At 40.2% G+C, this 23,767-nt stretch overlaps 2 protein-coding genes across 14 annotated transcripts; one reads left to right on the top strand and one right to left on the bottom strand.

Moving 5' to 3' along the window:
* Nucleotides 1–92: 92 nt before the first annotated feature.
* git2a (G protein-coupled receptor kinase interacting ArfGAP 2a) lies at nt 93–15,524 on the bottom strand. 12 transcript variants are annotated; one of them, XM_058637097.1, is made up of 21 exons: nt 15,151–15,524; nt 12,351–12,484; nt 11,883–11,995; nt 11,638–11,743; nt 11,450–11,536; nt 11,234–11,364; nt 11,042–11,136; nt 10,747–10,792; nt 10,010–10,061; nt 9,853–9,925; nt 8,961–9,058; nt 8,762–8,873; nt 8,531–8,673; nt 8,291–8,440; nt 6,410–6,661; nt 5,021–5,110; nt 3,365–3,447; nt 3,091–3,285; nt 2,697–2,828; nt 1,556–1,619; nt 93–1,421 (listed from the first exon to the last, which is right to left on the bottom strand). In XM_058637097.1, exons 1-21 carry the CDS (start codon nt 15,200–15,202, stop codon nt 1,209–1,211), a joined length of 2,421 nt encoding a protein of 806 aa, XP_058493080.1. In that variant the 5' UTR covers nt 15,203–15,524; the 3' UTR covers nt 93–1,208. The 12 variants fall into 12 exon arrangements, with proteins under 12 accessions (XP_058493080.1, XP_058493082.1, XP_058493081.1 ...); XM_058637099.1 differs by having other exon boundaries at nt 3,091–3,282; XM_058637098.1 differs by having other exon boundaries at nt 10,010–10,058.
* A 547-nt stretch (nt 15,525–16,071) lies between these two features.
* On the top strand, nt 16,072–23,426 carry ankrd13a (ankyrin repeat domain 13A). Of its 2 annotated transcripts, none has more exons than XM_058637111.1 (15): nt 16,072–16,421; nt 17,938–18,073; nt 18,169–18,293; nt 18,382–18,427; nt 18,673–18,816; nt 18,920–19,109; nt 19,345–19,411; nt 19,523–19,604; nt 19,697–19,758; nt 19,835–19,965; nt 20,058–20,215; nt 20,299–20,425; nt 20,516–20,675; nt 20,768–20,832; nt 20,973–23,426. In XM_058637111.1, the coding sequence occupies exons 1-15, from the start codon at nt 16,314–16,316 to the stop codon at nt 21,175–21,177; spliced, it is 1,806 nt and encodes a 601-aa protein (XP_058493094.1). In that variant the 5' UTR covers nt 16,072–16,313; the 3' UTR covers nt 21,178–23,426. The 2 variants fall into 2 exon arrangements, with proteins under 2 accessions (XP_058493094.1, XP_058493093.1); XM_058637110.1 differs by having other exon boundaries at nt 16,075–16,421; nt 20,299–20,430; nt 20,515–20,675.
* Nucleotides 23,427–23,767: the final 341 nt, after the last annotated feature.

Genomic DNA, 23,767 nt, shown 5'->3' with positions numbered 1-23,767 from the left:
AAAAAATGTTTCAGTCAAATAAACTCAGTGTTTTATATCGACGCAACACAGATGAAAAACCATAAATACAAACTATGGCAAACCACTGCAGATTGTAGTTATAAATTAAGTTTATTTAGAAAATAATTTTTCCCCCCCCCCAAAAAACAACTTAGGAGTCGCACTCAATTACAGCACCTCGATCAGATTTCGAAAAGGTTTGTGCTCCGTTTGGTGAGGACGAACATTGGGAAGCACAATAACAACAGGAGCGGTCCACAGGTTTGTCCCACACGTTGCAATTTAAATACAAAACCAGCAGCAATGGAACCGAGCACTCAACACATGAATGGATGCACAGTCTGGCTCTTCAATAAATATCACCAACACTGCAACGACACACGACTCCAGAATACAATTTGAGCCCGTTTGAAACAAATCATTACGACATCTTAGTGCTGGTGATGAATAGAACTCGACACCCAAACTAGTGTTTGTTTTTTTTTCTCCCCCTCATTCATTGACATTGCAAATGGACACGGGACATAAACGGCTGTAATAGGTGCACTGCAGATTGGATCCCACCGGGGAAAAGGAGACAAACCATATCAATAGCTTATTCTTTTTTTTTTTTGATGCAACAAACATTAGCAATGAGCAGAGCTTCAACGTGTGCACAAATGAAGTTTCCCAACATGTAATGGTAGTTACCTAACTGGTCAGTTTGTTTGTTTTTAAATGCAGTATTATGGTTATATAGTGTTAGTAATGAGAGGAAGCTCCATTTGCTAAATTAGTGTCAACTAAAGCGTTCAATGACAGATTTCATTCATGGCTTCTTTTGTTTATATCTTGACTTTGGACAGAAAAACAGCCGTTTCATTCAAATGGTTGACTGTACTGTGCTTAAATCCTAAGTTTGAGTAACTTACTTAAGTTGGAGTACATTATTACTCCAATTTGTGCAGATTAAAGGAGAGAGAATCGTATTTCTCTGGCCTTCTGCATGTCGTCTTTGCCTGAAGAGAAATTGTGCTACTGCGACAGCTGGGCATCTTCAAGTAAAGCTGCCGACTTTAAATTTTGTCAATACTTTGTCATAAATTTAAAAAAAACCCAAATGCATGCATATACCACAAATACAAAAAACAACAACAACAAAAAAAAACATTAAAAAAATATAAGAACGACGTTGAGATGCTCAGGGCTTTGCAGTCCTGTAAGTGCTACTAGTTGGTATTCTCCTTTGTGGTGATGGTGACAAGCTGCTTGGCAGCCTTGGCAATGTCATAAGCACATTGGATGACCTGCTGAGTGACCAGCTGCATGTCCGGTCCCGGGCAGCCCTCTGAGGGCGCTGCCTTCCTACACTCGCTCTGAAGTCGGTACGCACTGGAGGTCAACAGACGCAGAGAGCCTCTCACAGTCTCCGAGCGTGGCTTCTGCAGAGGAAGGTGAAATTATTCCAACGTTATCTTGATGCTGTCCGTTTAAAATCAGCAGATAGTTCACATTTAAAATAATAAATAAACTAGCTGATTAATCCACATTCTAAAGGATGTGGTTGTTTTCATACCTTGGGAAAGAGGGCAGCCATTTCCGTCACAGCCACATGTATTCTTTCCGAGCAGGGTATGAAGCTGTGAGGAGAAGAACTTTGTCAGTGAGTTCAACATAAAGATGCCACATCAACAGATATTGATGAAAGACAATTTTACCCCAAGTTATTACATGCAAGTCAACTCACAGAGCAAGGTATTTTTTGTTGTGTTCAAAAGACATCATGCATGCTCTAAGTGCAGCTAGAAACATGTTATAGAACAGGTTACACACGTAAACACGCACTATGTAACAAACTAAAACTGCCTTTTAACATGAAATACACTGTTCAGTTACTGCATGTTTTGAAACTTTTATCTTTTCAGCAAATACATGGAGTGAATTTAGAGTTAATTGTTTTAGTTTTAACTGCACTAGGGCTGGGGGCAATAGTTCAGTAACAATATATATCATTTTCTTCACTTTCAACATAAAACGATTCCACATATATCAACAGAATCGGAACTTCCTGTGAAGTCTCCAGAATTGCAATAAATAAAAGTTCAGAGGCATCACCTGCAACCAGGCTCTTATTGGACCCTACAAACTGTCAATCACACTGGTGTCAACTCATACTTTATCTGTCTATTTTCCTCTAAATGGCAACATAATTTACAAAATTGACATCATGTGTTATTACAGAAGACCTTAAACTGGTGATTAAGACTTCTTGGGCATTATATCACATTATAAATCAAGTGAGACCTCCCCTAGACCTCCATGTAAACAGTTATTTTAGCAAACAGAGGCGCCCCCTGTTGGCTATTCAATATATTCTCATTTTCTGGTCAAATGGGGCCTTCATTTTTATATACAGACTATGATATCCATACTATATTTATGCATTGTGCAAACACACACCTGATATGTTTTGCCTCAGATTTGCAAGATGTATCTGTTCAACGTGTAATTGTCCTTTTCTGTCTAATTATAAGAATCATAGTCACTTTTTGGCCATATCAGTTTCCCGAAAATGATTAGTTTCAAGCTTTCATCAGCACATGAGAGAAAAGGAGTGAGCTTGTTAGAAGGTGAGAGAGCAGAAAGGATGAAGCAGAAACAGTGATGGAGAGGAGAATGAAACTGTGCCTGGGAGGCAGGGACAGAAGCCAGAGTACCAGGAGGAGGGGTCAGGGGACCGGAGGCTGAGTGGCTGAAGGGGAGGAGAAGCTTTCTCAGCCCAGGGAACCAGAGTGCTGAAACATCCCAGACTGTGCCTGAGCCGACGCACACCTTCACGTTCACATGGTCTGCTCACAGGAGTCAAGTGGGTGGGTGGGGACGGGGGGGGGGGGGGGCATCGCAACACCAAAACAACATCACAACAGCACAGTGAAAGTAGAATGAGGAGGGAAGTGACATTTGCAGAAAAAAATGAGGAAATTATAGAGAGTAAACTTAACGGAATACACAAAAATGAGAAAGGAACTTAAAGTTTTAAATGGAAGCAAGGAAATGAAAGCTAAACACCACGTCCTAACTTCATATGTAAGACTTTTGTAAGATTCTGACCTGTCGTGTTTGTTCTCCTGAGCTGCTCGAAGCAGCTCCTGGATATTCTTGGTGATCTGCTCAGTTTTGCGGATGACGTCTTCAGTGCTGGGAAGTGTGGGGTCCGACTCCGTCTCCAGATTGTCCAGCTCCGGGATAGAACTGCCCTCCCCCAGCCAGCCACTGCTCCTCAGCCTCCCTCTCCTGCACAAACTGCTGGAGGAAAATCAAAATGACATCTACTGCCAAATCTCCTGCGTTTTGTTTTTACACCAATTTAAAAATGTACTCTTACCTCGAATCATCTATCTCAGAGTCATAGAAAGTGTTGTCATAGTCACTTTCTGGCATGCTGCTTTGCTTCTCTAACTTTGAGGCCTAGAATAAAGAGAGACAAGACAAAAAAAAAAAAAGAATCTGATGATGTGTCTCATACATCACAAATGAGAAACAGCTGCAGTGAAATCACAATTTGACACTGAAAAATCAGGTCCACAGCAAAAACATATGCTGTAGTTGTTCCCTTTTTCCGTTTGTGACAACGATGGACTGGAATATAAACGTGTAAAAGTGGCGCAGATGTTCGGCACAAGTCAATAAAGCTGTGAAGCAAGACAAGAACACATAATACATTTACAGCATCAACAATGGGATTAGTTAGAGAGAATTGGCAGCGCCCAGATACTTTACCGATGACCTGATCTTCTTTAAACACTCAACATGTTAATTTGTGCATGACAAATTACAGTTGACTGGTGGACCATGATTAAAACTGTTACGACTAGTTCTCAGCAACGTGTGCCTGAACCATGTCCCACTAATCACTAAAGTAAACATGAAAGGGGATTTTATTTGGGAACAGGATGTGAATGTTGTAAGAATGAGTGTATGAAAACTAAACACATGCAACACAAATACTAAGTGTATCACAGAAAATGGGATTGCATCATTGTCCTCCACTAGATACACTGTGGCCTGAGCTGTTCATTGTCAGTGATCAACAGCTACAAGCAGATTAAACTACACTCATGAACAATGTTAGAAATAGGCTTTAAAAACCGTTAACATGTCACTGACTGAACCTTCCACTCTGGTTTGAAACTATTCAAATTTCCAGAGAACTTTTTTAAAGACTCTTATCTCTGAGAATTATAAATCATAATGTCCTGAAATGACTGGAAAGATGAAGTTGAAGTACAACACTCATGTCTCATAACCCAAACATATACATATTACCATCTTTCAATCTTTGTCCAAGTATCATAACAAAACTCTCCACTTGCTGCACATATTAGCTCGTCTCAGGAAAAGTGATTTGTTTACTCATGTTTGGATAATTCTTTGTTTTGCCTGAAGAGATGATGTGTGTGTGTGTGTGTGTGTGTGTGGAGGGGGGGGTCCTGGACAGTGATGAGGCCATGCTGCTGGAAGCTCACAGTGCAAAATGGGACAAGCAGTTGTTAGAGACAGAGTAAAGGAGACTTTTCTGTGTAGCCAGTGTTTGAAATGAGAAATTTATATACTGTATATATAAATGTATATATTAACTTGGCTGGAGTTCAAAAATGAACAAAAATCCTTACAATCAAACCCTTTCAACATCATTTGCTACACAGGTTTCCATGGCGTTGACAGGAAGCTATAAAATTTAAAGATGCTACGTAGCAAAACACAACTTTTTTTTTGCTCAGTGTTCAGCATTCAGGCAGGTTTTGTCTTTCCAAAGCCACACAATTCCACTTGTGCGTAGCTGCAAAATGAGGACGATGCTGGTGAAGAAAGGCTTCTGGTGATTACAGCAGCCCATTCTGGCTCATGCAGCAGCAGCAGCAGTGCACATGGAGAGCAGAGGAGGGTGAGAGAGGAGGAAGAAGAGGTGGAGATGGTAAAAGGCTCCATGGTAGGTTGGGCGTGTCCCACAAGGTGTGGAACAAGTGAGGATGTACTTAACCTTGTGAGCACTTTCGTCCTTCGACCAAGACAGGGTTGATGGAAATGAGGGGAGGGATGAAGAGGTGGTCACAAAAGTGCCTCTTTCGCTCTGAGGACAGGGTTCAAATCACATTTTAAGGAAACATCTCTTAAATTAAGAGTTAACACAAACCAACGATTTTGATTTGATTATACTTGACGTCCAACAAACCTCCTCAAGTCAGCTGTTGCGTTATCAGATAGTGTGTATTGAGAATGGAACTGAAAGAAACCATTACCTGTGACCGATGTCAGGGTTAGACAGTCCTAATATTTCAGAGATGTTAGCAGTAGTTAATAAATGTTATGTGGAAAGATCTTAGTTGTTTTTACAGAAAATCCTCCTAGATTTACTCCCCGAGTATCAAGAAAATAAAAGGAGGATTGATTTCATCAAGAGAAACAATTCATAAATTCAAGTTTAACTGGAAAGAAATATTATCCGAACCAAAGACAGCAGTTAAACTAGGGATGGGCATTTCTAGCAAAAGTGCTATACAAATATGCAAAGGTATTTATATTCATCTAATAGTTGAATATTCTTAACTCCAGCGCATGAGAGCTAGTGAAAGTACTGCATGGGTCACAGCTAACGAGATGCATTCAAGGACCCTAGTATATTCCATGACTTCTGCGGGATGTACATTGGGTTGAGCTTGCTTCAAGGTGCATTCAAGAAACCTCATAAATTTTATCACTTCTGCAAAGACACATGCTGCCACCTTGTGATAATAGACACACTAAAAATGAGGTACTCATTGGGTTATAGATATTTGTTTTTGTGAATGCAATCACTGATAAAACCTTTGTTTTTTAAATATATTGCCAATAGTCACAGGAACTGATCAACTTTTTATGATGGAGCGAATAATCCGGTGCTCAAGCCCATCCCTAATTTAAACAGGTGACAAGGAAAAGTGAGAAAGTGTGTGAATTTATCATGCATTACAAAAACACAGAGTATTTGTATGGTAGTTTTAATGCTTCATCAACATAAAACACAGTACAAACGTTCAAAAAAATAACATTAAAAACAGCATCACCTTGCTTGTACAGCTACGTTTTGAAGTTGGGTCTCTTGCTAATGAACAAGCAGCACTCCAGCACAGCTACATACATACAACGGTGTCGTGTATAACGAAATGCAACGTGACTGGCTCATCTCTAAATGCACGGCATTGTGATTTTTGAATGACTCTGGACGTTACAGATATATACCCAGTGATGAATGAAAACAGAAAAAACAAGGTGGAGAGAAACGTTTTGCAGACAAGGTGGAAACAGGAGGAGAAGTCATGGAAAAAGGAGGCAGTGGAGAGGAAAGAGCAGAGGAGAGCAGGGAACAGGTCTTACTTACATTCTTACTTACATGAGTTGGGAAGGGTTGCAGGGTGGGGATGATTTTCTCCTCAGGGTAAGAAGTTTCCCCTTTAGGGAGATAGGGCTTCAGGCCTGAGCCGGTCTCATACATAGACATGGGCCGACTGGCCTGCGCAGACTGCCGGCGTTTCAGGGCAGAGGGGCTGGAGGGGTCAGGGTAGTCTGAACCGCTGGGGGTCTGATAGATAGTGGTTGTGACCTGCCGCTTGAGAGAGGTGTTCTCGCTTTGCAGAGTTTGCAGCTGGAAGAGACGCAGCAACACACTAAGAGGTGCACTCAGCAAAGCAAGCTTTTTTCCCCTGCCTTTAGCTCCCTTTATTCCTATAAATATTTATGTTATTTATTCCCAGGGTAGAAAAAAATTCAGTCAATATCTAGAAATGTTTACCAAAAAAAAACATTTGCTTGTATTATGTTTATTATATTTCTGTTATATTTAGCTGAGGATGTTCTATTATTCTATTCTATCCTGAAAGAATAAACGTGAATAGTGCTACGATAGGTATACGTTTTTACAGAAAAATTATCCTCTATTCTTGTTTGGGCATAAAATCCACTCAAACTAATTGATATCACCATAGTTTCATCTGAACGACCTATATCCACACAAGAATAACAATTTCTTTTTGCCATGGTCTAAAAATGCAAAGCAGGTGACAAGCAAGCAAAAGGTCGTTTCACAGGTAAGCAACACAGATGCAGTTAAAGTCAAGGTGCAGCTACAGTACAGACAGACTGAGAGGCGTTCAGGAATGAACAAAATCAAGATGATTTTGTCAGAGATACACTGGCGTTAATCTGTGCAACTAAGACCCTGGTTCCAATTCAACGAGAAGACTGCGTAATGTTGAAATGTTGCGTACCTCTATTATGTGAAATGACAATCTATTAGGACTACGTCAAAATGTCATGTCCATATGTTGTTGTGTCCACAGTCAGGAGCGAAACAGTGACCTCAAGTGCAACCAAGAGAGTTGCTCCAAAACAAGATGAGATGCATAATCGGCATCCATCATCCAAATCAAAACACTTTTACCAAACATGTCACTATAACATTTGTGGACAACATCGTCTAAATGTGTCATATGAATCAGCAGTTTGGTTGAAGCAGAGAAACAACATTTTAGACTTTTGTCAGCTACTGTAAAAGAAGTATGATCACCACCTATCAAATGTAAACAAGTCAAAAATGAACAGCTAAAAACATTCTATTCCATAAAAACACAGCATCTGTGATGAAGCAAGGTGCACACACATAATTTAAATGAATCACTATGAACAATAAAAGGGATTAAAAAAACAGTCATTTGACGTCATGCTCTTAATACATGCTTGTTAGTAACATTAGACAAAATTACTTCCATCTGAAGTGCGCAACTTTTGGAGATTTTTGTGCACAGTGACACAATATCTCAACACCGTTATGCACAGAGAGAGTCGTGTGGAGCAGAGAGGCTTAACCAGCACTGACAATGGTTTGAATAAAACAGACATTTGTTTATATTTCAAAGTTACGCACTACAGTTTGGACTAGAATTTATATATTACAAAAAAACTGGCGCAAGGGTGCTTTTTTTTTTTTTTTTCTCAAACCAACAAAACAAACAATACTCTCCAGGTTACATTCAAGCTTTGAAATTGGACATGCTGGCCAAAACAGAGGGTGGACCAGCAGGGTGTTACAGCAGCCTTATGTTGCAACAGAGCATCCTTATATAAGTCGCTCTGCCATCATTATAAACCACAAGCTGGGCCTGCACACCAGAGAGTGAACACACTGGGTAGGAAATGAGCTCTGCTGACCACTGTGGTCCCCCCCTCAGGCTGGCCCCCGGTGTTAGTGATCTTACAGGTGGAGCTCGGTGGATACCTTTTTCTGCATCAGTCTCAGCTCATCACTCAGGTTGTTGTTGGCTTTCATGAGCTGCTGGATCTTGCTTTCGGAAGCAGACAACGCATTTTTCACCTCCATGTATTCTTGCATAGTAATAGGGCCGTCTGAGAGGTCAGAGTCCAGGCTCTGTGGTATTCAAAACAGAACAGGAATGGCACCAACACACAACTATCGAGTCTAATGTGGTTTTAGTTTGTCAAAGTGGCGCTGCGATACCTTGGTTCTATCGCCTTTGCTCGATGGGAGCTCCTGATCTGTATCCTCATCGGATGCCACACTATCATAGTCGGGCTGGTCATTATCCTGGCTATCACTACAATGCCTGACAGCTGCACTCTTCAGGATCAGTTCAACATTGTCTGAAAAATAAATTTAAAAAACAACTTAAAATCAAGAAACCTTCAGTGCCAGTAAGAACTTGGAGCAAAGTAACAATTAGACACTAACCTTTGGGACTAGATATGGAGTTGCCTTGTTGTCTGCGCTTCGCATCACTTAGTATGTCGATCACGAGCGTTGCAAATTCATGTGCGTTAAATCTTGCAAGCTTCTGTCTTCCCTATTAATAAAAAACACAAAATGAATATGTGCAGTATAAGAAGAAAAGACAGAGTAACTGCGTGTGAGTTCTGTTGAGCTGACTCGCCTGGTTCCGTGTGGATGAATACTCCGGATTCACCGGGAGGAAAGGCACCACCGTTGTCTCCGTCACCAGGGTGCTGTGATTCTGTGTGGCCAACCACACTACAGGAAACACAATCAGCTTTAACGGATGAAGAACTGGACACTGAAGGTTTTTGTGGTTTTTGCCATTATTATTATTTTGCAACTTCCCATTTTTTAAGCTTAAACTGTTTGGACCCCATTGTGAGTTTAGAATAGAACATTTGCAATAACAGGCCACATTTACTACAACACACTAACAAGACCAAATTTACCTTAGTGTGCAACCATGGGTATTGTTTTAGCAATTGTGGCGGACAGTAGCACTTCCTCAGTGGATTTCTCACCTGCACTTCTGTGTTTGTTTCTGTCTAAAACAGTCATCTCTCATTGGCACTTCCTCTCCACTAGCCTCCACTTCTTTTTCCTCTGTTTATTTAATCACTAGCTAATAACCTTTTAATACCCAGAATACAGAAACTGTTAAATTGATTTTTGTTCAAGTCATCATGATAAAAACGTGCATAATCGCATTATTGACATCCTTCTGCAATCAATGCTGCATTTAAATGATAACATTATTATATCTTTAAGTATCACTAGTCTTATTGTCATGTCTGCCAGGACATAAATAAAACAGTCACACAACGGTTACTCAAAGTACAGACTGGAAGAGTGCAGGAAGTGAGGAAGAAACTACTACCACTCGACCATGACAGTTAATGCAGTATCCATGCTGGACGTTCAATAAAACAGTCTAATTATCAGAAATGCAACCATGTGAATTTTGCCAACTCTCAGAAAATAGCTCTGTATGTTGATTTTGGTCTGGAGCCCCCGTGTAAGGATACAAGACGACACGCGTAGACTTTTACCTGCATCGGTCTCTCGTCGGTCCACCTCATCATACACGTCCATGGCTAGCTCCTCGAATAAATGATTACTGAGCTGCATTTAAATGAGAAAACGATGATTAAGACACAGAAAGAAACAACATTCAGTACAAGAAAAGAACAATGTTTCATGACTTACAGACTGCAGTTTCTTCCTTGCAGCTTTGGCCAGTTCTGATATATCTAAACTGCTATAAACAGAGAAATAACACCGATTATTATAGCCGGGCTGAAAGGTGAACACGACCCATAATTCATTCTCATGAATACTTACATGTTCCTTATTCATCACAAGTAAGCAGTGAAAAACATCAAACATGACATTTCAGTTGTAAGTGGAACAGGGGGTTACTTTGTCACAGTGTAATGGTTTGACATTAGAGTTGTTTCATTAATTAGCAACTACACAGCTTTTGGGTAAATCTACCAGTTCACTGGGTTTGTTGCTATCAACTCAGAGAACAGATGTAGCAGGGACCTCGAGTCGACAGCATGTCAGAACAGGCCTCAAAGCAACAATCGTAACATTACTTGTATGCTCTGTCCTTGCTGTGACTAGTCATGCAATGCAATCAGACTTTGACTGAGGGAGGACTTGTCTGTAAACAGCATGAGTGCAAGAAACTGCTGAATGACTGCCTCACTTCACTAGCACAGTGTCGCTGTCCCCGCCGTCTGTCTCTCGACATAGAAACAAATCACTTCCTGTGTGCAGAGCGGGAAAGTCTCTGGGTGACACAAGATCTAAACACTGCTATATATTGAGAAACACAGAGAGAACTGTGTGGAGCCGATTTGACAATAGCTTGTATGTAACAGACATTTCTTTATGTTTAAAAGTTAAGCCTTTCAGTTTTAAAGCTTATGATTCCTTACCTGTCGGCCATTTGTGGAACAATAAAGTGCTGGCCATTTTTATGATCTGAAAGGAACAAGAACATTCTGAATGAAAATACATACAAAATGTCATCAGTGGTAGTTTTTTATCTGACTGCAGTTTTACATAGATTAAATTTTACATTCGATTTCAACCAAACATGACACATTAAATGGGAGTAGAGCCAAAACTACCTCTCTCCTCAACTAAGCAGAATAATCACACAAAATTACGTGCACATATTATTTCTATGTATTTTACACACATATACCTTTCAACTCTCTCACAACATACCTGGTTTCCTCCCACACAAGTAGAAAGCCAGGCGATCAGTCAACTCATACTGAATCTCCACCAGTCTTTCAGCCAGGTCGTGGTGGTTGGCATCCCTACAACAATGCATTTTTTTTTTTTTTTTTAACATTTCAGAAGGGGGGAAAAAAAACATTCAGTTTGCATAGTAAAATATGTTAGCAAATAGCTTACCTTGCTAAGTCGATAGGTGTTTTGCCACTGCTGTCAGGGGCTCCAGGATCTGCCCCATAAACAGTTAATAGTTCAGCCTGAGATACTTGCCCTGCCTTTGCAGCTACATGCAAGGGTGTGTTACCTTTTTCCTACAGAAGAAGCAGACTTCAACTCAGCAGAACAGCCAGAGCACAGATGAACGTTAAGTTTTTATATAAAGTGGATGAATCTTACTGGGTGAAAAAAATTAGCTTGTGCTCCCAGGGATAACAACCTTAAACATGTCTCCAGATTCCCAGTGCGTACACTCGAGTGAAGTTGCTGTGGTAATAAAAACAGAAAAATTGTCGATAAAGCTTTTTTATAAAAGGTTTTTTTTTTCAGTTTTCTTCTCATCACTGAGGGTAGCTTTTTCTCCTCACCTTACTTAAATCTTTAGCTGTCAAGCTGTCATCCTCTCGACAAGGCATACGGTGGACGAATGCCAACATTTGATATTTGGCTCTTATAAACTCGGATTTGTTTGGGCTTGTGGGGCGATGTGAAATTCAGGGGTTCAAAAAGAAAACAGAGAGACAGTGGTTGATAATGCAGCACATATTGACAAGGTTTATTATAATTATTATTATCAGAATTATTAGTATTAGTAGTTTTTTTTTTTACTCACTGCACTTTGTCCTGAGGGTTGGCCTTGCGTTTTCCGCTCATCACAGACGCAGGGTCCAGAAGGGAGTGCTCCCATATTGAATTTGCACCATTGCTGTATAATGTCTGAACCATCTGAGCGAAAACAAACAGAAACCTTTAAAATGCAGCCCATTGATTTAGCCTGTAAAATGCAGGCTGGCTGTTCCTGAATAAACACCTTCTATATTTGGATTAAAATCAATACAGCTTAGTGGGATCTGATGCACAACTGTTTATTTACAACACAAATGATTTATCTTGGGGGGAAAAAGGGACGGGGTTGCTGAATTTAAAACTACAGTAACACAGACTGTGTCCAAGGGCAACATGACCTCAAGGCATTTCAGGAGAAATTCAGCCTCAACAACAACAGCGTCTCCGCTCAAATTATACAGAAATGCATCTGAATCAAATGTAAGTCTTCAGAGTAAGAGAGTGGGAATTTTACCTGCAGCTGTGTATGAGGCCATGGTGTGTGTGTCAGGTGGCGGACTTGAGAGCTATGCCTTCCCAGACTTCGATGCACGCTGCAGCATTCGTCACAAATCAACACGCCCCTGTTCACAGAGGCCCAGCGAGGTTCTGAGAGGTAAGAAAACAAACATATCACAAGTCTGCTTCTCTTTTAACATGTAGTGCCATCATTCTAATCACATATGTGCTAATCTAATTTAAAGTGAGTGTCACTTCTCCATTTTCTTTGAAACAGCGCCAGTCTTAACCAACCATTCCTAACCAACCATTACAGACTGGTAATAAAAGCTTAAGAATACATCCAAGTGTCAACAGATTCTTTACCATAGACCTAAATAGTTCTCTAGAAATCATTTTAAAAAAGCAACAGTGAGCCACCCCATTGTACATTGCCACATTACCTCATTACATAGCTGATTTTGAATCTATCCCGCAAACACCACCATGGTCCCAAATAACTACTAACTCAAGAACCAAATGTGCATAAACACATGGCTACAAACAGTACCAAAGAAAATAAGTTAAGATTTGAAAAACTTATCTTCAATAAGATCATAAGAGGTTAAGAGCAAGAGACCAGAAAATAAACTATTGGGAGATGGATTGTTTTGATAAGAAAATAAAAATAAAATAAAAAATCAGAAGAAGAAGAAGTGCCTGGCTACATACAACCATAAGCAACATCATTCAGGCTAATGATACATACAAATACTAGACACAAATTAGACACACATGCAGCATATTTAAAGAAGAAAGTAACAATAGACATTTGAGGCCTTTTTGAACCCAGTTACAGCTGCAGCCTTGCACTGTGAGAAAAGGAAGTGTAGGCTGGAGCACCACATCAACTGTATGGTTGAGAAATCAAGCAGCTTCCTCTTTCAAAACATTGTAAAAAAAAAAAACACCCACAGATATCCGTTATATACATATATATGGCAGGTAATGCCTGGTGTTAGAAATTGATTGCAAACGATAAAGTATACACTGTGACCAAAATAAATGTGTACTTAACCTTGACCAATTAAGCACACTTTTTATTTTTGTGAGATTGTGTTGTCTTTTATCTAATCTCTCCTATGACTCTGATGGCAGCAAATATCGCAAGACCAAAACAACAACAAATTCATTAGGCACACCGGTAACCAATCAACTATTAAGCAGACTGAAAGTCTGGCACAGTGACGCCACGGACAGTGAAGATGGTAAATATCTTAGCAGCAGCTGAGGAGTGGGAGGAACAGCTGAATGGTTTGCTGGTCAGATTCTAGCACATGAGTTTTCTCCAAAACATACTTACTGCCAAGACGTGTTAGAGCTGACATGCCTCTTTTACCCTTTCCTCGACAAGTGCTGCTAAATTTAATACCACATCTTTGAAACTCTAAAAATATTCACAGCCAACAACTGGCAACAGTTGTCTGGAAGAGCAATCCGGTCCAGCTGCTGTGTAGACCTGGGGGTAGGGGAGTTGGGGGGGGGGTTAACTAGTTTGACATGACATGATGAGAAACAAGGTACTAAAACCTGAGTATTCCTGAATACTTGGCATGCTATTGCTTTCCTTCATTTTCCTTTACAGTGCAATGAATGAGTAGTTTTATATTGTTTAAACAATCACCGCTTCTGATTAAAAAATGTCTGATTTACTCACACGTTACACTACATGGTGCCAACAAGGAGAAAAAAAATCTTTTGCATTGAATGCCTGCAGTCAATTCACTCAGCATCCTGTTTTGCTTCCTGTGCCTGCCGAAAAACATCACGTCATTTCTATATAAACAGGACCTAGACACAATGCAGCCATTACTTGTTCAACTTTCACAGAAACAATTTTACTAATTTTATTTCCCAAGCTCAACTCAATTTTTTTCCATCTCATTTAAAAGGAGCCGATGTAGCTCTGATGACACATGTTGAACACATATTATTAGGTTGAGTCTAATATTTCAGATAGAGATATCAGTCTAAATAAAAATCTGCTGCCAACTACCACAGAAACAGAACAGATACTACATACACACCACAGTCCAATCTGACACAAATAAGAGATTTGGATTAAGGAAGTAAAAATGTATTTATGTACAATAAATCTTAACTTATGTAACTTATTGAGTCCGTAGTTCTCCTTAACATAGCAGAGAGAACGTGGTTGATACTAGTCGAATTATCAGTAAATGTTGAATAATTCAAGACAGAAACCAGCTGAGCAGTTTCATTCTACTTTTTGGACAGACATCAACAAACACTTGTGGCTCAAAGGCATTTGACAAATCCAAGGTAAAACTTCCAGAGTCATTTTATGTTAATGGTTGTGTTTTCAAAATACATACACATTACGGTATTTCTATCTATCCACCTATCTAAATACATATTTACTAGTATTTGACACAATACAGAGATCTGGTAGTGCAGTTTCCTGATGATCTGGTTTCAACGATAGACACATTCTAATGTGCTACTTAAAACAAAACTACGTTAAAAGCAGCTACACGCATCGAAACGGATCACAAATCAAGCAACAGTGGATGGAAACGGTTAAAGAGACAGCTGCTGCAGGTCTGATTGCAATCCAGAGCCCCCGTGATAATCCGATCTGACAACTACACCGACAACTTGCCCAGTCAGTAACTAAGCCGACTGAGCCAGCACCGATTTTTAACTTTATAGTAAGAAAAGTGAAGAGAGCGAGGCTTTGGCTTATCTTGAAATACAACACCTCTGGACATAAATAATGTCAAAAAAGACTGCATGGATTGTGTAAATTCGCTTACCTGGGACACTACAATCGGCGCAGACCTCGGTGTTTCGCAGCCGTTTTGACATCCTTATTGAGCAGAATATGCCCTCAATATGAGCAGAGTGGGCTGCTGGGCGTTAAGCTAATCATTGATTATTCTGTGCGGGTGCCTTCCGCATTAGCAACACCTAAGTTAGCAAATTTAAAAAAAAAACTGCTGCTGCTTCGTTTAACCGTGGACTAACGTTTGCGTTACGAACATTATTACGTTGCACCACTTGGACGAGGTGGTACAGCACTGCTGCCCTTTAACTTAGCACCTGACTTACTAACTAGTCCTTCGTCCGTTAGTTGAGTTTATGGCCAAGTCTTTAGTCCACCACGGCCCAGAGCTACAGCAGTGACAGGCAGCCAGCTTATAGGTGCAGTACCGCCACCTACTGGGCTGGAGGGTTGGGACAAGGGATTTAGCTCTTATTCAAGATGTCAGTAACTCTTTCTGAAAATGTGTACACCTATAGGGAGATTAAAAAAAATGTTTCAAACCATAAAATATCAGTTTAAACTGTGTGACATATAATGGTATTATAAGACAAAAGTTGACAAAAAAGATACAATATTATCACGATATTTAAGTCACTATACATATATATATTATATTATATTATATTATATTATATTATATTATATTATGACATTTTTAACTTTTTTCCCATGGAGAATGATAGGAGACGAAATCCCCCAGACACCCCGCGGCTGTAATGAATGGTTGCGTCCAAAGCTGGCTATTCTTTTATCTTTTCTTTTGAAAGGCGGTTGTTTTCATGAGATATCTACGTATGTAACTGTGCACGATCTTGCACACATATATACATATGTAGGTATATATTAGTAAACTGTCTCAATAATATGTAAATAATATGTTAATGATTAGGTTGTGACAGTCCCCCTGTCATTAGTGGTTTGTTCTGCTCGCACTTCCTTGTTCAAAAGTTTTGTTTAGGTGAGGGCTTTAGCAACCGGTCACCGGTTTTTGGGTGATTTTCATGCCGTTATTTTGTAAATATTAAGCGCATGGATCACACTTGTTGTATGATTTGGTAACAACAACAGCGCGCAGCTACTGCAGTTTCTTCACATGGCTGGAACCACCAGAGGTTGGCTAACGTTGCTCTGAGAGGGACCGTAGAGAGGAAGATGTCCACGGCTAACATTAGCGAGGACATCCGAGTGCAGTTTCCCCTGCACTCCGCGGTGTGGGAGAACGATTACAGGAAACTAGAAAACGAGATCACGACGACACAGGTTGGTCAACACACCGAATATCACGTCGCTAACACCGCAGCTGTGGTGCTGCTTGTCAGCTAGCTAAAATTAGCCGACAAATCTACGTAGCATCCAGTGAAACAAGGCCAGTCCTGTTGACAGATGCACTACTACTGTCTCACTCTCACACACACACACACACACACACACACAGTCAGCTGATGTCTGAAATACCATTGAAGACTAAACAAACTGTCACACAATCAACAGGTTTGTAAGTTAACTTGGTTGGCAGTTTTACAGCTGTTACATAATCTAACAACATCTAGGAACAAGGTGTCGATGACCTAGATAATCTTAAAACGAAAGGGAAAGGGGAAAGGAAATAATTGAGAAGTAAAAAATGATGGATTATTCAACCTAAAAGAAGGCAATAAGTGTGATAAAACTGATAAAGTGGTGAATAATTCTTCAATATAAATATTACAAAGGTTCAGCATACGGCAATATACAAAACACATAATTGCTGTAAAAGGTTTGGTTCAGATTTGAGGATTATTTTATGTTTAACAAGTGTTTATTGTTTTCTGTCTATCAAGAAGTGTAAAACCACAAATAATTGGTTTGTTCTACTTTCACACCAGAGGAAAAACCTTGTATTTTATGATATGACAGTTTTGTGCAATATTTATTGGTATAGACCAGTGTATCTCAAACTTTGTCAGACCAAGGACCACTTAACCCATAAAAAAACACTCACGGACCACCTAACTCAAAACAGCCCTAAAACAATACAACCTCCTAAAATGAACTAGTTAATTTGATATTGAAAACAACATATATGTCGCAGGCAGTTTGAGAAACACTGAAATTAAAACACTGACATTTTAAATTTTAAAACATGATATGTTACTTGCTTTGGTCATATTTTCCTGACCTTATTACAGATGCAAGATACTCATTGATCACATTGTAACAATGTGCTTCGTCACCACACTCAACATTTACATTACATTAAAAAAACAAACAAATGCAATGGTCTATGGTCTAAATATATGTTATACTTGGATCTCCTGAGCGTCACATATACGGATTAGGATTAAATCACATGCCACTGAAACTTCCGATGTGTTTTCACACATCTAAAGTTTTAGAGGCTCTTATGTCATTGTTTTTTCTTCAAGCAACTCTGTGAGGAAAGTATAATTTACTATGATCAAGTCGTAACTATCCCACAATGATCAGTAACACATTTACGGCAGCAGCATGACTGCATGACATGCGGCATGACATGATGAAGGCCAGACATGCTATTCAGCCATGACACAGTGCTGCTGGTCCACAATCGTGATCAGTGCTTAACCAAATAAAAATGTGGTTAAACTGTGAGTTACAATGTGAAGAACCTCAGTTACAAGTGAAGAAAAACAACACTGTCATTTGTTCATGTAACTACTTGCCATGTCTTTACCACAGTATTGAGTCTGACGAGGGCTTAGATTATGTTACACTACAAAAAGAAGCATTTGTTAACGTTTTCCTGTGATTGTCTCAGAATGATATTGAGGCAGTGGATCCCAGAGGTCGGACAGCTCTGCACTTGGCTGTGTCACTCGGGCACCTAGAGTCGGTGAGAGTCCTTCTGAGACATGGCGGTCAAGTCACTACGGAAAATGCCAATAACTGGACAGGTTGGTTTCAACATTTAGAACAAATAAACATGCTGTCGTGCTGTTCTGTAAATAGGGTTTAAATAATAAAACATTTCACGTGTGTCTGTGTGTAGTACTGCAGGAGGCTGTCAGCACTGGCGACCCAGAGATGGTTCAGTTAGTACTTCAACGCAGAGACTACCTCAAAGCCTCCACTGCTCTGGGAGGAGTGCCTGAGCTGCTGTCAAAGATCAGAGAGGTTTTATTGTGCTTGTCTTATCCATTTATACCATTTGTATATGGAAATATTTATCAGCAAAAAACTATAATGGCAATTTCATCTACAGTCTCCAGACTTCTATATGGAAATGAAGTGGGAATTCACCAGTTGGAGTAAGTATACGTCTGTGTGTCTTAAGCACAATATAAAAGTAAAGTGTGTATGCACATTAAGATGATCAGTGTTTCAGTTTTTAAAAAGAGATAATATCTGCAAGTGCCCTCTAATGCAGGACCTTAAATATCTACACTGAGTCAGGTGTTTCATCAGGTCATACAGGAAAAACTACATACTGTAGTTTCCTCTTGGCAAGTCACAGTTTTTTTTATCTGTGGATACTTTTGCTGTTGCTTCACAGTCCCTCTTCTGTCCCGGGTTTGTCCAAGTGATGTTTGTCGCATCTGGAAAAGTGGCGCCAGCCTGCGAGTGGATGCCACTCTGCTTGGCTTTGAAAACATGACCTGGATCCGAGGACGCAGAAGCTACATTTTCAGAGGAGACGGTGCGTTGTAGTTGTTGTTTTTTTCCAACTCCTAGCTCTCCCAGTGCTATGATTTGTACTAGTGTCTAAGTCTTGCCTCTGACTTTTATTTAAATTTTTTTAGATTCACATGCAGAGCTGATGGAGGTGAACCATGACGATAAAATAGTGGAAACTGAGCGCTTCAACATCTCCCAAGAAATGGAGGAGGTCACACTGGAGTCCATGCAACCAGCTGAAAGAGACGTTGCCAAAAGGTTGACAACATCAATTGTCAACACCTACTTGGACACCAAGGACATTGCATTTGTCAGGTAAGAGTTGTATTTTCTGTTGTTTTTGTTTCTCTTCTTCTAAGAATCTCTGGCAGCCTGTACACTGAAAGGTGCAATGCTGCCCGACACGGTTCGAAGTTCTTAATCATAGTTGATGTTTTTAATCTTAGTTCCTTTTTGTTCCTGTATTTTGACTCGGATATATCTTTGTGACTTATCCAACACATTGAGCTATGACTGCAGTCTGTGTCTGAAAAGCTTTTACTCTTCACAGGAACAAGTCTGGGGTCTGGGGCTGGAGAAGTGACAGATGTGAAATGGTCAACGGATTCGAAGCAAAGGTTCACAGTACTTGTAGATTTACTCTGTTATAACGTACGCGTTTGTCGCTGTAAACATTCCAGGCTGTGTAATGATAGTAATTAACCTTAGATTTGTGGTTTTGCCCTCAGGTTTTCAGTGTGAACAATGTAAACGTGGTGATCAGGACAAGGACAGAGCATCTTACAGACGAAGAGAAAGCCAGGATAAAAAGTCAGTCAGTGCATAATAACCTTTCTGTTTTTTGTTAAAATGACTGCTCTAAATAAATAATATTTCAACTTACTGCGTCGTTTTCTTCTAAGGTGAGAGGAACATCCTGGAGTCTTTGCTGGGGACTGTGGAGCAGCACATTAATGCACAGGGGGTAAGACATGCATTCAGTAATTACAGTGAAATCATGCATTTTGCAGCTCATTTGTAACGTTTACTTAACATCATAGGACCTCACGCTTGAGTACGCAACTGCCACCAATCCCACTGCCATCACCCCGGAGGAATACTTTGATCCTGACTTTGACCTCGGGAACAGGGACATTGGCCGACCCATTGAACTGAGCATTCGAACACAGAAGTAAGTCTCGTGACATCCAGTGGTGAAGCTGCAGAAAAGGGAAGACTTTTTTTTTGAAGAATTTTTTTCTTTGTAATCCCCGTCTTGTGTAGATTCAAAGGTACATTGTGGATGAGTGAGGAACATCCCTTGTCCCTGGTGGAGCAGGTCACCCCCATCATTGACCTCATGGCGCGAACAAGTTCCCATTTTGCACGGTTACGAGACTTTGTAACCCTAAAGTTTCCTCCCGGATTCCCTGTAAAAATAGGTAAGTGAGGTTTTCAACGAGAAGCATTTTCAATCCTCTCACGTTGTCTTCTTTTTAACACTTTTTTGTGTTATTGCTTTTAGAAATTCCCCTGTTTCATGTACTGAATGCCAAGATTACATTTGGTAATGTAAATGAATGCAGTACTGCAGAAGAAGCAAGCACAACACCAGCAGCCACGCCAACATCCTCAGGGGAAGATGAAGAAGCTGCAGGTAGGAGCGCAGCCAGCTTGAACCACTGCATCAAAATACGTCGTCAGAGTCTGCAACTCATTGTTTTTCTCAACTCTCACCCAGCACTGCCGCCTTTCAAGGTGTGTCCCTCAGTGTTTGTGGTGCCCGTCAGTTACCACCGTCGAGGGGGCAGCCGCCACACACCCGTGACGAACAATGACGAGGAGCTTTTGCAGTATGCCATCCATCAGAGTATCCTGGAGTCTCACCAAGTCCCCGACCAGGTCAGAACATCTCATATCATTCACAGATCGTTTCTTTTGCAATCGATTGTGTCACTTATTTGCCTCCCCCTGTTATGTTTGTGTCATTGTAGGAGGAGACGTGGGACGATGTAAATGGAGAATTCGCCGATGAAATCCCAAGAAGCCAGAGTGACAGGTAGGATGCTAGCCTAGTCAGTGCATTACCCACATGTCATTAAAGCAACAGTCCTCGGTACTTCAGTTTAGTTGGCACCGTCAGAAAAAGCCACAGAGCAGTGATGGATCTCTCTTCTCCCCCCTGTCATGTCGTTCCAGGAGTATCCCAGAGGGGGTGCTAGTGGATTATGGCGACACATCTAGTCCGACCAGCTCCGTCTCCGTCTCCGTCTCCAGCCCCGACTCGGACCTCCGCCTGGCCATGGAGCTCTCTGCACAAACTCAGGAGGAAGAGGAGAAAATGAGGAAGCAGGAGGAAGAGGAGCTGGAGAGGATATTGCAGTTATCGCTCACTGAGAAGTAAAAGGAATAAGAGGGAATGATGATGATAATAATAATAATAATAATGATGATAGTAACACAACTTTTTCAGATCCAGAAACAAACACCACACCTCAGTTTTCCTTCCTAACCACTGACTATGCAACGGCAGATTACTTTCTGTAACAGTTCCTTCTTGCACATGCAATAACTCTCAGTATCCAAGGTTTTCTAAGAGGTCGTTTTTTTGGTAAGCGCATATTCCTTTTTATATTTCTATATCAGCATTGTCTCTTTGCTTAAGCGCCATTTTTGGACATTGATAATTATACGTGGGTTCCACTTTTAATTTATTTGTTTTCTTTTCCATTTTAAAATAATTGCAGGACTGTTTTGATCGTATTTTTATCCGGAGTACGGTCAACACAAATGATTAAGGTCATGGTGACTTCATAAAGTGTTGCCGCGCAGACGTGGCGCTATTATTTCTTTTCTTGGTACCTACTGTGGACATAAAGGGACAGATTTAAGTGTTTTCCTCGGAAGGTCTCTCTGCAGAGTTGCTTATCATGGGCTTACTGAATAACTAGAAATCTCAGGGTTCTAATTTTACACTTTCCCCCATCATGTCTGAAAGTGTGGGTCGTTAATCACTTCTGAAGAACTTTTGGAATTTGTTGCCTGGTAAATGTTTCTGTGGTGAAAAATGGTGTTTTTCCTCAAATACCACTCTGTGCCATATACCAATATTCATTTAGGAAACTCTGTTTATTGAGCCACAAGTTAAGAAGTAAATACACAGTTGTTTTTTGTACACTCTGCAGATGGATAAACAAAAGCATGAGAAAAACCTGATGCATAGAAGTGACATAATACCTTTGCTGCAACAAACTAACTTTCCTTTTTTGTTTTTGTGGTGTGAGAGGACACATTTGTCGTCACTGTCCATAGAAAGCAACCTCGAGCGTTATCACCTCAGTTCCAAATGCAATAGCAGAGACCAGTCTGTCTGTCTGTCTGTCTGTCTGTCTGTGGATTCACAGCCGTCTGCCTGTTGCAGTCATGAACAACTTCAGAGCAGAAGAAGGTTCAAAGGTCAGACACATGTGCGTCTAGTTTCTTTGCTGTGGTGATTCTCGGTGCGGGTGAGGCGTGGTAACAGTTTTTTTACGTGGTGCCTCTGAGACTTAACTTTCTAAACCGTCTTTTTATTTTGTTTGAGGTTTTGTAACTTTAAAAACAGGATGGAAACATGTTGCTGAGTAACAAACATTAACCACTATACGTACTGACAGAAAGCCACTCATAAATAATCACAAGAAAAGGATGTGAACTCTTTGGAACGACCTCAATTTCTGTCCCATTTTCACAAAAACCCGACCTGATCTTCATCTTAGTTACGTTATAGTCAAACTTAAGTGTTCTTAAGCCAATAACACACAGTTACATTCTGACTTCAAATGTTTTCTGTAGCTTTAGATCAAGCGTCGACAACTCAGGAGAAAGTTTTGCCTTTTCTTCTCACAGAACTGCTTCATATCAGATGTTTTCTTAAGATTTCTGTGTTGTACAGCTCTTATTTCTCTTCTCAGTTGATCTCTGGACTCTGACATCCTTGTTTGACTTTGTGTATTTGATTCATTTTCAATAGTTAGAGTCTTTCCTGTTGTAATACTGCGACTGAGCTTCAGCTGAAGAGCCACCCTGGTGTCATCCTCTGTGATTCCTCCATAAACCCTGAGAATCACTTTCTTATTTGATGATGATCCAGGTGTCGGCGGCATCGAAGCAGTCTGAACTCACAACGCTCTCTCCACTTGACATGACTGTTGGGTTGATGTCTTCCATTGTGTTACATGCAGCTGTGTTTTTTGTGTGATAGACATACAAATCCTTTAAGCATTTGCCTGTAGCTCTGAGGTCATTTCTGTCGTTCGGGTACCTTGGTGCCTCTTCTCCGGAGAGTAGCCACTGAATCAAAATCAAGCATAAAATCACTAAATCATGTCCATTAGAGACTTTTATTGATTCCAAAGGGTTCACCCACTTTTCCGCACCTCTTTTTAAACGTCCGGCTGCGTCTGACTTTCAGCGGCTGCAGCTGGAAACTACTATTTATAATGATGGACTTGCCAAACTGCTGAACAGTTGCCTAAAAACACTTGCTTTGGTTAATTCAATCCAGATCTTTGTAATGCAGTGCTCATGCTGCAGGTTTTTTTAACATGTTAAGATTTTAGGAAAATGTGTTTTTGAATTGTTTTTAAAAAATAAAGCACTTTATTTCCATGAGTACGCAATGTGACTTTGTTGATTCTTATTGTAGTTTTCCATTATGTCAAGTGTTTTTTTTTTTTTTCATGGTTATAATTTCAGGTTACACAGCTACAGTGTCGGGAGCGTTCAGCCATTAAAACAAAATGGTATTTTCAATGATGGATTTCATTTTCTTTATTACAAAATGGGGGCCAATACCAACATGTTTGACGTGTCTGTGAAGATTCTCAGTCGTTTAGTTAAATATGTTCCTTCTCTCATTCAAGAGGCTTCTTCAGGTCTGTACTATATTAAAGAACTTTGATTTTTCACATTTAGGAGACGCTTTCATATTTGACTCAGTCTCCTCACATGAC

Source organism: Solea solea, chromosome 8 (assembly GCF_958295425.1).
Source record: "Solea solea chromosome 8, fSolSol10.1, whole genome shotgun sequence".
NCBI lineage: Eukaryota > Metazoa > Chordata > Actinopteri > Pleuronectiformes > Soleidae > Solea > Solea solea.
This window is presented reverse-complemented; position numbering and strand designations above follow the sequence as displayed.